The 17,903-nt window shown below is 39.5% G+C and overlaps 1 protein-coding gene across 3 annotated transcripts in view; it reads left to right on the top strand.

The window, feature by feature from the left end:
* Positions 1–17,903, top strand: part of abcc10 (ATP-binding cassette, sub-family C (CFTR/MRP), member 10) — a 56,942-nt gene continuing 39,039 nt past the window's right edge. Inside the window, exons 1-8 of one of the 3 annotated variants that reach the window (XM_062447867.1) lie at positions 1–111; positions 414–601; positions 691–2,029; positions 2,186–2,413; positions 5,032–5,188; positions 5,713–5,870; positions 13,783–13,862; positions 15,452–15,623. In XM_062447867.1, the coding sequence (XP_062303851.1) occupies positions 414–601; positions 691–2,029; positions 2,186–2,413; positions 5,032–5,188; positions 5,713–5,870; positions 13,783–13,862; positions 15,452–15,623 (2,322 nt within the window). In that variant the 5' untranslated portion in view covers positions 1–111. Of the gene's footprint in view, positions 112–341; positions 602–690; positions 2,030–2,185; positions 2,414–5,031; positions 5,189–5,712; positions 5,871–13,782; positions 13,863–15,451; positions 15,624–17,903 lie in introns of those variants that run through there. The other 2 variants (XM_062447868.1, XM_062447866.1) reach the window with 2 other exon arrangements.

Here is a 17,903-nt window from a genome sequence, read left to right as displayed (position 1 = left end):
GATAGATTTGTCAAACCTTTATTTTGAAAAAAGTAATAACGTCATCAAACCTCGACGTATCTTCAGCTAAAATTGGGCTAGTTAGCTTTACTTGACCTCACAAACAGTCAGGTAAACATTTGTTCATTAGATATATTACGTGTAAAATACTTTAAGGATATTTTTTACTTTTATAAATATTATGTTCTTGGACGATTTAACACTTACTATAGCAACACTACTATTAAGGTGGAAAGTTGAGGGAAGCAATGCTTAGCCTACGTGAATGAGTCTAGAAACTAGTGAGCTGCACAACACATATTCACCTGATCATTTTCTACTTTCGATCCATCAGGTGTACGTTGTCATCACATGTGAAAACAACGTGACAACTGTGTAATACTTGCTGCAATTACTTTCCAACTGCTATACAGATGGGAAAAGGCGTGTCTGACTTTGCACCAGCTGAGTTCATATCGGGGCTATGCCATATAGGTGACCACGACAGATTTCCTTTGTGGCAGAATGGAACTGTCAGCTCCTGTTTCAACCAACTGTGCCTGGGAGCCCTGGCACATGCTGTGGTGGCCATCTTCAGCGCCTGTTACCTAAGTGTTCCAAGGTACTGTAGTTAGGTCTTATTGTTATGAATGACTGAATATGATATCATATATTCACCCTGTCTAAATACCTCATATTCTTCATCCACAGTTGTGGGCCCCATCATTCTTCTTTCCCATGTTGTTGGAGCATCAGAGTGGCTTCAGCTCTGTTGGTAGCCCTGGTCTTTGTTGCAGATATGGTGGTGGTGGCCCTTCTCCATCAGGGGGACATATATCTGGATTTCTTGGCAGATGGCTGTGCTATCCTGGCCTGGCTGGTCCACTTTGGGACCATGCTAATCCTCCAAAGGTCTGTCTATAGAAGAACCAGGGGTCCATCTATGTTACTTCTTCTAGTCTTACTCCCTCTTCCTAACTTTGTTGTCACCTTGGTGGTTTATGCCCAGGATGACACCTATCTTGACCTAGGGGAACCCCTGAAGGTGACACGTTTTGCCCTGGCAGCAGCCCGAACGATTCCTCTCCTGTTATACATAATGGCTTTTGCATTCCCATGTATTGGTGATTCTGGATATACCCTGCATATCAATTCTGTGCATGACTCTCTGCTGATACCAGGAAGTTCCTACCCAGATACAGGTGATATGGTGGCAGAGGATGGTAGTAGCTGTGTGTCTCGACTCCTCTACCTATGGATGAACCCTCTCCTTCAGCGAGGACAGCGTGGGGAGCTGTACCGGTCATGTGACGTTTATCTCCTTCCCTTAAAACTTCGCACCAATGTGGTGCGCCAATATTTTCACCACTGCTGGGAGGAGTGCCAGCAGAGGCGAGCCACACAAGAATGCCATAGTCAACACAGATCCTCCCCTCACCAGGAACAACCATTAGAGATAGTGGTAGAAGACGTGGGGCTATTGAGGGTACTTCACAAGGCTTTTGGCTTGCAGTATTATATGCTAGGTGTGCTGAAGCTGGTTGGCAACATGCTGGGCTTTGCAGGACCCTTACTTCTCAGCAACCTGGTTGGCTTCATGGAGAAGGAGGGAGCACCTGTCAGCTGGGGTGCCTGGTGCACCGTTGGTCTCTTCGCCAGCACCTTATTATCTGCTGTCATTCGTAATATCTTTGTCTTTGAAGTCTCCAAGGTGGTATTATTGGCTCGTGCTGCCATCGTGTCCACCATTTATGGCAAAGCCTTACGGGTCAGTAGGAGCAATCTGGCACAGTTCTCCTTAGGGGAGGTGATCAACTTCATGAGTACTGATACAGACCGTGTAGTCAACTTTTTTAATAGTTTTCATGAGGTATGGAGCTTGCCTTTCCAGTTCTCTATTGCCCTCTACTTGCTGTACCTGCAGGTGGGAGTGGCCTTCTTGGGTGGTCTGGGTGTGGCTTTATTGCTGGTGCCACTCAATAAACTTTTGGCCTCACTTATCTTGGAGAATAACAAGCAAATGCTGAGGCACAAGGATAGTCGGGTTAAGGTAAGAATACTGCCGCTCATTTTATTCTTGAAACCTTAACCAAAGCAGTTTCTTGTCATTTCTGTGTAACCCTTTTTTGCCAGGAAGTGCATTATATTTTTTAGCTATTTAACCCCCACGTATAATAGCAACAACATGCTCTTTTCCTGTTTCCAGCTAATGACAGAGGTACTCTTTGGAATAAGAGTCATCAAGTTTTATAACTGGGAGGCTCATTTTGCCGAAAAGATTGCAGAGTGTCGGAGGTTAGAGCTGTCCCACCTTAAAGCCATCAAGTACCTAGATGCAGTATGTGTGTACACTTGGGCAGCTCTACCTGTGGTCATCTCCATCCTAACCTTTGTTACATACGTGTTGCTAGGACATGAACTAACTGCAGCCAAGGTAGGTAAAATGAATAGGCATTTAATATGGCTATTGTCATTTTTTGGCATGACTGTTGCAGTATACCGTATTTCTTCGATTAAATGCCGCCCTCAAATAAACGCCGCCCTCGAATAAACGCTGAACCAAAAATGAACATTGTGTAATAAACGCTGCCTTAGATTAAACGCCACACCAAAAAAAAACAGAAAACGGTTATTTAATTGGTTAAATTAAAACGCAGTATTTATTACACAAGTAAATCACAAGTGTACAATATAGCGAGGTAGCTGACTTCGCCCCTCGCAAATTCGCCTTTCATCAACCCCAAGTTCCCGTGCTACAAATCTGTTGCTGTAGGGTTTTTCCTGGGTCAAAATGGGTCTTGGATGCTCCAAAAAAAATATATATATATGTATTCTTTTTTTCTAATCAATCTATTTATTCCCAGGTGTTTTGCATCTCCCCCCTGTAATAGTCTAATAGCTAATGTAATATTGCACATATTTTCGTCCTATTTCCCCTAAAGCAATAAAGTTAGGCTACTTAAAGACACCTTACACTCATAAAGTATGCTGTAAATGGCATAAATGCTGCCAATTAATAATTGACGTACCAACTTATTGTAAGTGGTCAGTAGTAGCCTAGCCTATCGATTAAGGTAGGCCATTCTGAAGCATTTACACTGCCTGCTTCATTTGATCTTGAAAGGCTAAGCATTCTGTAGCAAATAATAACAATAAACCCACTTTTTATTAATTAAAACTACTTCAGCATAATAATGCACCTAAAATTCAAACCTGAGCAAGGGCAGCAATCGCTATCGAATCAACAGACAATTTAGCTAGCAGGGGAAGAATACAAACAACGAAAATCACCAGTTAACTTGATTTAAATTTGCAAGAACTATAGACTTATACAATAACAGGCTTAAATGAACTGACAACATAAGTTATACGACTTACAGTTCTCAAGGACGCACACACGCAATCTCAACTGCGGTGTGAAGCGCGTGTCTGCAATTCTCCGACAAGCACCCTAACAATCACTGCTGATAGACGGCCTAAAATGTTGTATAGCCTGATTTCTGATACCGTGGCGGCAGAAATGTAGCCATAGAGGAAACACTGCACTATATATTATCATTTCAGGTTAAGAATACCAATGGAGGCCGCGTTGGAAATCGTAAATCAAACTTTTGTCAGCATTTTGAGTGGAAATTTCATTTGCATTTGTACAGGTGTATTCGTGCACGTCGGGCTGGCCCTCGCAGCGGAACGACAGTTTACTGGCCGCCCTGTCCATTCGCGCACCTCAAAGTTGCGTATTGATCAGACAAGAAGACACGCTTATCAACTCGATTGATCAAAACAGAACGAGGGTTCAGCTGTAGCCTACTTGAAACATACTATTGAGAACATATTCACTGACATGCATTGCACGCGTGATGAACACAGCTTTTTAATTTTTTTATTATCGCAGACTTTTTTTTGACTTTGGCGCTCGGGATTTGTCATTGGCGCTCGGGAAAACGGCTTTGGCGCGCGCCAACATTTTCTCTATGCAGGAAAAACTGGCTGCGGGTGAGTGCTTTCTGCACAGCTTTCTGTTGTGAAAGCTAAAGTGTAAGAACGTTTCGGCATGCTGCTTCAGATTTCTACACACGCGCGGCTTCAATTTTACACTAGGCTTTGTGTTTGACCTCCTTGTCTATTCTTTGTTTGTCTGTGGCCGCACTGCAGCTACAATTCACTAAATCTCTCTTACTAATTAAACGCCGCCCTGAATAAATGCCGCCCTCAAATAAACGCTGCACCAAAAATGAACATTGTGGAATAAACGCTGTGGTGTTTAATCGAAGAAATACGGTAATATAAAGTTATTTTGTATAAGGATATGGATATTACAAAATGCTTGGTTCTATGGTTTTGTTTCAGGGTTAGGGTTTAAGCCCAAAGCTTGAGTCAAGATAGGATGCTTTAGCTTGGAAAATAGATCTGAGGTCTATACAACACCAAAACCAATTTGTAAAGTTTGTTTTAATGTATTCAGTGGCAGATGCCTTTATCTAAAGCAACATAAAGGTCAGGGGGTATTTGAACTTGCCACCTCTTGATCTGCCTTTTAGTACTCTATCCACTGAGCTATCCACTCCTAATGCTGTTGCATGGCAAAACACAACAAACCTGATATCAATTTAGACAATTATTTGAAAAATGTATTCATGTGGTTATTTTCTGGTAAACCCCAACCCATTTGCCTGTAGTCTGAACATTTGAAGGAATTTGGAATGTATAGGTACGTTTTGTTAACGCAGGTAGGGTTGTATATAATAATAGACTCACAACTTTTCATCTAAAAGCATCTTTTGAAAATGTTAACTTGTTGGTAAATATGGGGTGTTCAATTACTCTTTTCGTCTTGATTTGAACAGCTGCATCTTGCAATCTTTACCTGGGCACAGGGCATTACATTTTTCACAGTGGTTGAATGCTACTTATGCCTAAAGCAGTTTGCTGTAGACTTTTGAGTGAATTAGGCTTATGTTGACTAACAACAATTCCAAGTCATCAAGATACAAAAATAAAGTTTTGGGGATATGGGACAGTTGAAGAACGGAAATGCTTCTTCCACTGCAGGTGTTTACCACTCTGGCATTAGTAGGCATGCTGATACTGCCACTCAACAGCTTCCCTTGGGTCCTCAACGGCACATTGGAGGCTAAAGTGTCCCTAGGTCGCATACAGCACTTTCTCACACTGTCCAACCTGGACCTCGATGCATACTACAGTCCAGGTATAGTTCAAGTCAGGTTTAGTCAATCATATTCAGTGACTCATTGTTTTGAAGCCGATTTTTTTCGCTATGTTAACTGTTCACTCAAATTCTGACCAGTCTCCTATTCCCTGGCCCATAGTGTGATGTTGCCAACACAATGCTTGACAATTGTTCAGGGTTGTTATTGCAGGTGGATACCAAGTTCTTTCCAACTGCTGTAATGAGCACTTCATTTTTCTACCAAACAGTTAATTTGCACACATACTATGTTTTTACTCAAATAATTGTAAATAAGGTTTTTCAACAACATAATGGTCAACTTTGATGTCAGACACAAACACCTTCCAAATGTAAATCCTAAAATCAAGATGATAATCTGAATTTTAACATCAATAAAATATGATTTGATATTGCTTTATTTGACAAGAATTGCAGAAGTACATTTACTAAATCTGACATTGATGAAATTGGATTGAACAATTCATGTGTATAAATAATTTGTAATCATATAATTTGCCCCTAACACTTTGCAATATTCACAGTAGCTCCTGAGGACCCCCAGACTACTATTGAGATTAAACAAGGCACATTCTCATGGCAAGGTCGATCCAGTCCAGACAACCCCTCTGAGCTGGAGGGAGAAACTGGTTTTCATAATGGAAATATACTTCTCCATAACCTCCACATCAGCATTACTAAGGTAAAGACCCACCATTCATACTCAATGTATTCACAAAAGGCAAAATCTTTGAAGAATGCTTTAATGAAAAGATGTATGTAAGTGGCAAAAACATTTTTATGGAAAGATATTTAAGGGACTACTGCATTAACTACCATATCAAAAGTAAATATATTCATATAAATGGAAACTTAATTTTGGGGGTACTTCTAGCAGATAAACTGGCATATAAGCTGTTATATGCCATATATGGCATATAACAGATAAGATGTTTTATCATTTAACTCATGGTAACTAGCTCTGTTGCAACTAACACAGGCACAGAATTACATTTAAAAGACTTAATGCAGTGACAAAGAATGAGCTGAGACAATTCAAACAAAAACAACATTGTGTTGCTGCAAATTCTCATAAGTCACCTATGCTTGCATATATATGCAAGCAGCAATTAAGGGGCCAAGCGCATAAAAGGCTAAATGAGGAGCTAAACAATTAAGGCAAAATAAAATTTGAAAATCCGAACAGGGTTCAGGGTTGTAGCAATTTTAGCTTATTGCAGCGCTCCCTAAATGTCAAATGGACTAACTTTTTGGGGACTTCTTTAGAATAGGGTCCCCGAATCCATATACCAAGTTTGGAGTCAGTGCAGCACAGATTGGCTGAGATATGACCTTTTTGGCAGCTTCATTGCTGAATTTGATTGGCTGTAAACGATTGCGAAAATCAAAAATCCATCTGATAACTGAGGCTTGCTCTGAAGATCATCTGTGCCAATTAGTAGAAAGAACGTTTTTCCTTAATAAAAAATGGCAGAAAATCTATATAGCCGGAAACTGACGCCATGACATGCTTTGAATCCAGGGAATCCAACAATACCTAATTTCCTTTATTCGGGCAAATGGTTCAAAAGTTATGTGTGTAAATGCACCTCCAACTTTGACCCATTGGTGGCGCTAGAGTGCCCCAATGGGAGACATTAAACTGGGTGAAAAAGATTGAGGGACTGTCCCCAATGAGTGTGCCAAATGTCACTACTTTTCACCATACGGTTCTAAGGCCTGCCATGGACTCCCACGTCATAATAATAATAATAACTAGAGAGGGTACAATTTCTGGGGAAATTGTAGGGTGTGCTTGCTTGCGTTGGTTGCACAGGGGTCCGTTTTTTAATGCCATTTTTACGACTGATATTTCTGTAGGCTATATTTTATATAAAAATGCATACTTATTATTTATAAAGATTACATAGATTTAAAAGCATCTTTTTTTGCTGCTCATTTACAACTCAAAATACGAGTGAAGTGTAGAATGAAATAGATGTCTTCTAATTTCCCCTGCAAGAGGCAGCCCCATAGCTGAATCAAAACGAAAAAATTTGGCAGACCGGTGTAAAAATGTTGTGATATTATGTGAGAGAACAAAGGTTGTGCCCTTGCCGAAGGCAAAGCACACCCAATAACTAGAAAGTGCATTTCCTCCAGAAAATGCAATTATTTGTTTTTAAATTGCTGAAAATAGGCTACAGAAATTAGAAAATACCCGCAAGCTGAAAGCTGAAATGAATTTCAAAAATGTGTGAGTCACACAAAAGAGGCAGTCTGGAAGCTAAACTGCATCATCTAACAAAGCTAAGTGCTTAAATACAATGCGGGAGAATAAGTTTGAACGTTGTGAAGCAATCGAAGAAATAGTAGAATTTCAAGAGGCAGTGTGGAAGCTGAACTGCATCATCTAACAAAGCTAAGAGCTTAAATAGTCTACAATGCGGGAGAAGCTGAAAGCTGAACTGTTAAACTGTAGAAGTAGTAGAAGTAGTATATTCGTTTTAGTAGCTGAAATTATAGTGCTCTTAGTCTTTTAATGAGACGAGTTGACTGAATAGCTCTGTCTTGTGACTCCACTAATCAGCTAATACAAATCACCTGTGTGAGAGACTGAGTGGTGCGTGTCTGTCGTTGCCACGGTGATGGTGCAGCTATGATTGCTAACGCGCTGAGGGCAGAGAATAACAGAAATGTAGCTAGAATCCAAACCTCAAACAAGTTAACCTAGACGCAAAACTATACGTCCAATCCAAAAAATAAGGATATTTTCCGAGACCCAAGACTCTGCCGAAACCAGAGATGTCCTTTATATGTCTGTGCGGTCAGAAATACGACTCTATCGGCAGTTTCAAAATCTTGTTCCTTCTTGCTTTCTCTGACAATTTTGTCACCAGATTTGCATTGGTCTCTATGGGGCAAGACTTTGTCTTGCTTTCATGGGGCTCTGAACAAATGCGTACGTCTGTTGGATTCAACAGACTGTCTACGACCAGCACAAAATAAGCTATCTATTGATCCAAAAATTAAGCATGAAGAGCGAAAATTGTGGCAATGCTGGCAAACTAGAAATATTTTTTCAACAACATCCGAAGCTCCCCTCCAGTCTAAGCGTTTCAGTCTGCACTCTAGGCTTTCACGTACACACCCATGTAAATCTCAGAAATGGCTTGAAAAAGTCATGAAACATAATCAGTGATATTGAAAAAAGTTGATTAGATATCAAAAAGCTGAATTTAAAAAAAAATGTTTAGGGTTTTGTCAACATTTTAAAGTTTAAATGGTGGCTGTAGCCACCATGTAAAATATTATGAATATTGATAAGCGGCGCAACCTTCTCTCACATATATATTATTATTCCAATAATAATATATATGTGAGAGAAGGTTGCGCCCTTGCCGAAGGCAAAGCACACCCAATAAGAAAAGGTAGAAACACTTAAGTGGCTTCGCCGCTTCGCGGCTTGGCCACCAATAAGTATGCAGAATAACAATAGTGTTTTTGCTTGCAGCAAACACACTAATGAATGGGTTTCAGTGGTTCAGAATGTTCAAGTCAAATTCCATTGTGACGTCATGCACTGACAGAACTGTTTCTCACCGCGTCAATTTTTGAAACTGTTTAACACTTTTGCCTGAATATGCATAGTTTTTCAAATAATAGACCTGAACTGTTTATACCATTTTGAAGACAAGAAGTAGGGCTTTCTAATGATATAAATATTTGTATGATTATGTTAGGCAAATCATCCTTTATCAAGACGATTTCACGGAGCCATTCTGACAGAAAATCATCTCTGTCGTCAATACTTTTTTAGAAAACCTCATTTCTAACCACTTTAAATACAAGCTAGATGACAGGTTAGAGTGTATGAAATGTGCGTAATTTTGTCGTGAATTCAGACCAGCAGACAGATTTAACCTTTTCATGTTCCTGTTAAATTTGCCTGAAAACGCCTAAACAGCATACCCAAAGTAAATTGGAAGCTGTTCTTGAACCATTTGGAGTACATGCATGTAAATGATCTCTTTTGAAAGCTGACACTCTGAAGTTATGTCCCCTGTTGTCAGGACCCCTGTCAGTCCTTCTAGTGTTGAGTAATAGAAGCTTGAACACAAGGAAAGTGAAAATTTCTATTTCCGCCTAGATTTTGTTTTGAAAACAGAGGCCTGAAGAGGCCTAGAGGTGGTAGGTATTATCTGGAAGACTAAATTGGACCACAGGTTGAAGCCTTACCCAATTCAAATCAAAAGTCAAACATAATACCACAATATATTCATATTTGACACATGTTTTTATAAGAGTACATCCAGGAATTTTCTAAAAGGGTCTTTTGGAGACTCCAAAATGACCCTTTGTAACCAAGGTCAAGGTCAAATAAAAAGGTATTATTTTTCATAATTGTTATCTCTGGCCCATCTCTGGTACTTAGAAATATCATATATAATAGCTAAATCCCTAATTAGTAATACTGAAACACAAAAACTGAAGCATGAACACATTGGAGTGCTTTATCTGATTCCAAGGATTGGCGCACAAAGAACACTGATTCTGTCAACCATATTGCGCAATCGACTGTTATTTTGAAGGCTCCACAGACGCATACAAATGAGGTATTGGCATTTTCAGCTAGCTGTCAGCTACAAGGCTAACGAGCTAATTTCAGAGCCAGTCGAAGCCAGTTCGAGAAATTTGTTTAGAACGAGTGTGGGGGGGGGGGGCGGGGGGGGGGCAGGACGCACAGACCTAGTTGGCTTTAGAGGGCTGTCAACGGGGCATGGAAGCTCCTATTGGGTCGAACAAGGTGTCAATCAAAAGGGGAGGGTTCAACGGACATTTTGAGACCTTCATTTTGTAAATACTCCGTTGATAAATCGGAGAAAATAACACTTTTATGTGAACAAGTTGTTTCTTCCGTCGGCTAACTTGCATAATGAAACAAAGGATAATGGCTATTCATGAACGTAAAACATTGTATTTGGACGAATTACTTTACATGGTTAGATACTTTGAACCCTTGGGACTTACGCAGATCAAGTTTTGATGGCATGATTTGCACACCTGGACCTATTTGAACAACTTAGGGTGAGTACAACTTTTTTCTTTGGCATTGTTGAAGGAATGTTCACCGGAAAAAGACGTTGACTTTGCTTGCTATTGCGACTTGATCTTGAATTGGTTTATTTCAATGGAAGCACAAGAATCGTAGCTTTCCAACGATGTATAACATGTGTAGCGTCTAAAAAATATATTTTTTAGAATTTAGTGCGTCGTAACTGAGGAAGGGGGAGGCAGCATTTTTGTCTCGCGGGCGAAACAGGAGCGTAATAGACTATTTTGTTTAAAGGTTATAACCACTGAAGTGATGAGTGGGATAGCGCAATTCCAAGCTAGCACGATGGCTCTCCATAACTAAAAACGGTTCTACTTTTTTCCACAATCGACCAAATTGGCCAAACAAGGTATGTACATTGAGCTTAAAGTGTACATAATCTAGCTAGATAATTTTTCTTTAAGGAAGTTTCACAAAAATCGAGGCTCAACACTGTCTTAGCCGACCGTCACGAACAGCCAAACTGGGGTCACGAAAGGTTTACTGCAGCTGGCGTTACTACGAACAAAGGCTTCGTAACTGAAACGTTTTTACTTTTAGTTGACGATATTGAACACAGATGTTAAGAAACTTGTCTTTACTCTAAATATCTTCTCCGTTTTCAATTTGAAGCAGTAAATCTAACAGTAGGAATTCTCCCACGACATCCGCTCGCTCCGCTTTTACAAATATGTTTTCTCAGTCCACCATACATTAGACAAGCTAATTTTCGAGCACTTTCAATACAAGATACAGGCCATGTTAGAGTTGATATATATACATAATTGTGTGGGCAATGTAGAACAGCAGACATATTTGAAATATGATCTTTTGTTTTAAAGTTATGGCCATTATAGCTGCCATAGAACGGCGAAACCAGGTCACATAGCTAGCTACGTCTATCGTTCGTTACCTACAAACAAATGCTTCGTAACAGTATTTACTTTTTATCGGCGATATTGACAACAGAGGTTAAGGAACTTGTCTGCAATCAAAATATTGTCTCCGTTTTAAATTTGAAGCAGTAGATCTAGCTTACTGTAGGAAATCTCCCATTGAATCCTCTCTCTAGCTTCGCTTCGGCTAAAGATGGACGACGATGATGACCATGCATGCATTATTCACGCCTACAGTACGGTGTTCTGTACAAATACCACTTTGACATACATGATCCGCTGGCTAGATGTAACATGATCTTATCTACTACCCACAATAGTTCAGCCTTTTTGCAGCAGCATTTTAATCAGAGTTAGAGTAGCTTTTGTCACTCTTGCCTGTCTTCAAAACTTGAGCGCCCTGCCTATGTACAGATGCAAAAATAAAATTGAAGGAAGTACGTAGGAGGGCAGAGCCAGGCTACAAGGCCGTAGCCATGGAGTCAACATTGGGAGGGCCAAATTATATTTTAAAATTATAATTTCGGACAGCGTGCGTGGTTGCCTGTCGTAGCGTAGCACATTTATAATTTTATATCAATATATTGGGGGGGGACATTTTGACCAGATTTGAATATTTGGGGGGATTTCCCCTCCAATATGTATTATGATTACGGCCTTGCTTAGTACCCTAGAACAGAGGTTCCCAAACTTGCTAAAGCCCCCTTAGCGGTCCCCAGCAGAATGAGTTTCAATGATTGTGCGCTTGGATATCTCTTGCGTTAGGATATCTCCCGATTCGATTGGTAAATTGTGTGACCCCTCATCATGTGACCCCTCTATAGAAAGCTAAATATTAACTTTGCACGAGAACTGTTTAGGAAAAACAGTTAAGGAAATTGTGATACATTATATGTCCAGAAGATGGGGACAAAGACGTCCTGAACGATATAGTTACTAAGGTTCAAGCTAATGTTTGCGATTTGAAATTACTTCAGAATGTCAACAAGGCATGGAACTATCTTAACGAGTGGAATTAGTCGACTATACACTACTTTCTACAACAAAAATCATACAAGGTAGGACAAAGTTGTGATTTCAAAATGTGAAACTTTTTTTGGTGATATATTTATTTATTGTTTCGTGTGTGTTAGTGTTAGCCCAACATGGTTGGCATTTTTGGGAAGGGCTAAATAGTGGCTTTCAATTGTCATATTGGTTTCGTGGCCACGTTGAGAAATATCTGTTAATTTATCACATTTACGTCGGATCAGCAGTGCCGCAAATGCGGAAGTCGGTTTGGTTGTTGCTACTTCATGCAATCCATGCATTTATATTATTTTCTTTTGGCAAAAACTGTTTTTGAGCTGATAGATTTACAGATGAGATCCTTGTCGTTCCAGTGGTATATAACATGACTGTTTTCTCGCATGTTTACAATCCGTAATTACCCGATGTATGTGACGTATGCAACCAGGTCCCCGTTACCGGGTACCCTAGGGATGAAGAAGGCAAAAAGTGAAGTTTGGATTGTTATTGATTAGAAGTTGTACTAGCAGAGTGGTTTCATTCTTGTCAATTTGATTTCATTGAGGTTTAAAGGGTGTGTTGATAGATTTCAGCTTCTCTGTTTGGCCCCTAATAATAATATAACTAACAAAAACAATAGGGACACATAGAATTGAAAGTATTTTCATCAAATCTGGACAGTCTGTGCACATAGTGTTGTTGTCTATGTAAAATATTTCCTAGGCACACAAATACGAGAAAAAACATGCTTATTACAGTATTAATCAAATACAATATATTGGTCTCACAAACTCCAATTTAGTTAACATTGAATCAACTACAGTTTCCGTAATCACCGGCTATATAATGGGCTCGAGCACTAGTTATATCAAATGAACAATGGGTGATTTGATAATTTGATAGACTACTGTGCACGTTAAAGATGCTGTAAAGTGGAATTGAAAATGAGTTTTAAGTTCATCACACCACAGAAGAATGTATTGTTAACTACCCATCCAAATTCAAATGGAAAAAAAAACAGACAAGTACGTTAAATTAGGCTTTGAAATCGTGAGAAAATCAGCAGTCTTCTCTTCTTGAGACTGGGGGGGTGTGTCGTCTGAAGGAGCTGAAGCTCCGCCACTCGAATTTATTGAATTTAGCAACAACAGCATCAGCAACACTAGCTAAATCAATTGCAGGTATCAGAACAGACCTACCTGCAGTCTCTGAGTGTTTTATGTGTTAATTACTTTGTCTTTGCATCATCTGACGTACATAAGTCGCTGTTACGTAGATGGGTTGGGGTTTTGCCCCGCCTATACAAAACCTGAGCTGAAAACGGGAGAGAAACTGTTCAACGGTCTAACTCCACATTTCAGTGCGACAAAATGTTTTGCGTTTTGCACATGAGAAGCAAATCATGGAATTTGCTTTACAGCATCTCCTGCACTCTGTTTCAGTTATGAAGTATTCTATTGAGCTAGTTACAACAGTATACTTAAGGTTAGCTATCACTAACTAATATTAAACCATGTTTGCCATAAGGAATCAGGTACAGTATGTAGACTTCACCCATCAATGTGTAAAATATTTACTGTAGATTATATGATCTTTTCAATCATTGTGTCCAACAGGGCTTCCTTGTTGTGGTGGTGGGAACGGTGGGATGTGGGAAGAGCTCCTTACTTGCAGCCATTTCTGGAGAACTCAACAGGTAAAACTGTGATCACTGCCTTTCTAACAAAACAAAGTTGTCATGTTTTAGTTTGGTGTCCTTCACTCTATAGAGAGAGCACTAGAGAGAGAGTTAAACATGGTACTGTACAGAATGTTGTTAGCAGTGGGAAATAAATCATCCATCATATATCTAGCAGCTCATCTCAATGTCGTCTATCCAGCGGCACCAATAAGAAGAACCTCATGATACAAATGGCCAGAAGGAATTATAGAATATATAAAGTTATTCCACTGAAGGGGTTGTTGAATCTCAATGCTTGGTTTTGGCAAATTAATTATACTGTCAGTGTTGTTCACAGCTATTATAGGATGGCTGTTATGGTCAACATCAAATGAAAATGCATGTCTAGTATTTGACTGTGCCTGAAATCAATATAATAAGTAGAGTACTACAAAAGAATAACAAAATTCAAGTCCTCTAAAGGTGAAGGCACCTTCAATTAACACACCTGCAGATGATTGCGTGAGTGACATCACAGACGACATGACACGCAGCCCAAGTGCCATGCCAGATCGAGCTCCACCAACTAGTTTGGGCGAGTAGGGAAAAACCACAGTTTTGGGGTCTGCGTCACCATGCACAATGCAACATGGTCAATGGATCATGTCAAATCAAGAATAATATACAACTTAAAGAAATGTAATTATAACAAATTAAAAAATGATTAAATGTTGAACATAAGTGTTAAATATATATATATATATATATTTATTTAATTAAAAAGTTGAAATGACTCACACAGACACTGAGATGGTAGCAAATAAGGAATGAAAGGTATGATATATGAATAACAAAATGCTAAATGGTACAATTTGAGTTTGGATGACCAAAGAAACTAAAGAAATAAAAACTAAGAGGGAGTTTTAGCGAATGGCGAAGAGGGGAACAGAATTGGGCCTTAACTTACACAAATAGGACAGGAGTGTAGTGACAAAACTAACAAAAAGTAGATTTCATGCAGTCTATGATCAAGCATCAACAAATGTACATTTTACTTAATGCCAGAGTCACAAAAGAGAAATATGTGACACGGTCCAGTCAAAAGTGGACGTTGTTTTATTGTGAAAGTGCAGATTGTAAGCTTTCAAATTATACATTGAAATCTGAAAATAGTTGAAGAAGATATATAATAAATGGGGCTATAATGGGAAATGGTATATAAATTTATATATAATAAATAGGAAATATATGTTCTTAATTTCTCCAGTACCGAAAGCAGAACTGATAGCATCAGAGCTTATCAAAACTACGGTCTTTCATAATTTAGCACCGGGGCCAGTTTAATACTGCGTTTTGGTACCCATCCCTAAACTCAATTTCCAGCTGTGGTAGCTGGTACGGGACTGGGAAAGGGAGCCGTTTATGCTTGTGCTTTATTTCTGAGTGCCAATAACGATACTCACTACCCATACAAACGTCCAGGTCCAAGTGCCTTCTGCAGTAACATCTGATCAGATATTTGCTTGATAAACTTCAGTCATGAAATATTGGTTAAAAAAGCCATGTCAAGTGTAGTTGGTGAACCCACTGTGTTTGTAAATGTAATTCTTCATAAACTTCTGAAGGTGTGGAGGTGCTGTGTATGTCCAAGGAAGAGAAGATGGGTTTGGTCTGGCCGCCCAGGAGCCCTGGATCCAACATGCAACAGTGCGGGACAACATCCTATTTGGAAGGAGCTATAACAGCATCTACTACCAGGCTGTGATTGAAGCTTGCGCACTCACAGATGACCTCCACGTAAGATGCACCCAGAATACCTTCCAGAAGACCTCTAGAGGTCTGCGTTCTCTCAGCATACATTTTCAAAGACCGTCAGTAAAATATCAATGTAATAGATCTCAGAGGCTAGCTTGAATTTTGTCTGTGCATCCTTGTGTTTTAATTAGTGCTGTCAAACAATTAAAATATTTAATCGCGGTTAATCGCATTAATGTCATAGTTACTAGTACATAGTTAGTAACTTGTGATTAATCGCAATTAATCACACATTTTTATCTATTCTAAATGTCCCTTGATTTCTTTTTGTCCCATTATTTTTTCTCATTTTAATGCTCTTAACATGGAAAAGTGGATTGGATTGCTTAGTGCAAATTTTTTTTTTAAATTGAAAACAACATTGCAATCGCATGGCTTTGACAAGGGGGCGGAGAATTCGCATCAGCTGTGTGCTTGGCCATCAAGTGGTATTTCAGACTGGACGTGCTGTGATGATAGCTCAGTTCAGAACGACAAAACACACAGATCACTTTGGTCTTGTCAATGGAACCATTTGGCAACATTTTAAAAGTAAACTTTCCATTCAGAATCTTATTGGCATCCATCCGTTAGCCTACTACTCTTTAGCCGGCTCGCAAGCCCAAACAAGTGTGTGCGGTGTGCCTGTTGTTTTGTTTCCGGTCTAGCTACCGTATTTTACGGAAAATAAGCCGCATCGTGTATAAGCCGCACCCCTTCAGAATGAGCACTTTGTGTTTGTAAATCGGAATATAAACCGCACTGGAATATAAGCCGCACTTTCAAAGCAAACAACGTTACCATTGCGCCGGCTAACGTTGAGCGGACCAATGCTCACGATTGATTACTTGCCCAGACACACTGTCGCAGCGGACAGCTTGGATACCGATCTAACTAGACAACATTCCCAATCAGGGTGAACACTCAAATTATCTAAACTATAGACCATAGCATTACACATATCAAAACAGAACGAACCCAACAATAGAACTCCAAACAATGCTTATTTAATGCTGTTTGATTAACTGAAATTATTATGAAATGTTATGTTTTACTAGCCATTTGCCTACTTTAGCAAGTCACTGTATTTCCAAGCCCTGATAGTGTAACTGAGACGACACAGTAAACTAGAGAGGGTACAATTTCTGGAGAAATTGTAGGGTGTGCTTGCTTGCGTCGGTTGCACAGGGGTCCGTTTTTTAATTACATTTTTACAACTGATATTTCTGTATATTTTATATAAACATGCATACTTATTATTTATAAAGATTACATAGATTTAAAAGCATCTTTTTTTGCTGCTCATTTACAACTCAAAATACAAGTGAAGTGTAGAATGAAATAATAATAATAATAATAGTATTTATAATGCACTTTATATTAACTAAAATCTCAAAGTGCTACAGGTTATAAACAAGAAAGGGTGAATAAAATGTAATAAAAACAATGTCGCAAAGAGACAAAATAAAACAGAAAAAAAAAGAACGATCAAAGAACGATCAACAAAAGAAGATCGATCAACAAAAGAATCTGTTAAAAAGGTGGGTTTTTAGGCCACGTTTAAAAGCATCCACAGTCTGTGGTGTCCTCGGGTGATCAGGGAGAGCATTCCACAGACTGGGAGCGGCGGAGCAGAAAGCCCGAGCTCCCATGGTACGCAGCTTAGTCTTTGGTGGTTTCAGGAGATGTTTTTCAGCAGATCGGAGGGTCCGTGTGGAGGTTTGTGTGGTGAGAAGTTCTTTGAGGTAGGGGGGGGGAATTTCCGCGGAGACACTGATGGGTGAGGAGGGAAACCTTGTACTCAATCCTGAATGAGACAGGAAGCCAGTGGAGTGACCTAAGGATGGGGGTGATGTGGTCATGCTTGCAATAGATGTCTTCTCATTTCCCCTGCAAGAGGCAGCCTCATAGCTGAATCAAAACGAATTAATTTGGCAGACCGGTGTAAAAATTGACCTAATCTCTATAACTTAAACGTCCTTTTAAGTTTTTTCCTTCTCGTGATATTTTCAGGCATTTAGCCTACTCATATTGCATTCATTCATTAATAAAGAACCCCCTTTGAAGATTATTCTACGACGTTACCGGCAGTAGAAGATGGAATCGCGATTCAACCATCTGCTAACTGAAAATATGCCTCCAAAAACGTAAATAAGCTTGACATTTATTTAGTGGAAAATCGCTCATTCATAAAAAGCTCACTGGTAGCGATCATTGTCAGTAACAACGCAAAATGCGATATAGCCCTGTGTGGAGAAGCTGCCCCGGTAAATTGTACTACTA

The sequence above is a fragment of the Osmerus eperlanus genome, chromosome 22 (genome assembly GCF_963692335.1).
Source record: "Osmerus eperlanus chromosome 22, fOsmEpe2.1, whole genome shotgun sequence".
Lineage (NCBI taxonomy): Eukaryota > Metazoa > Chordata > Actinopteri > Osmeriformes > Osmeridae > Osmerus > Osmerus eperlanus.
This window is presented reverse-complemented; position numbering and strand designations above follow the sequence as displayed.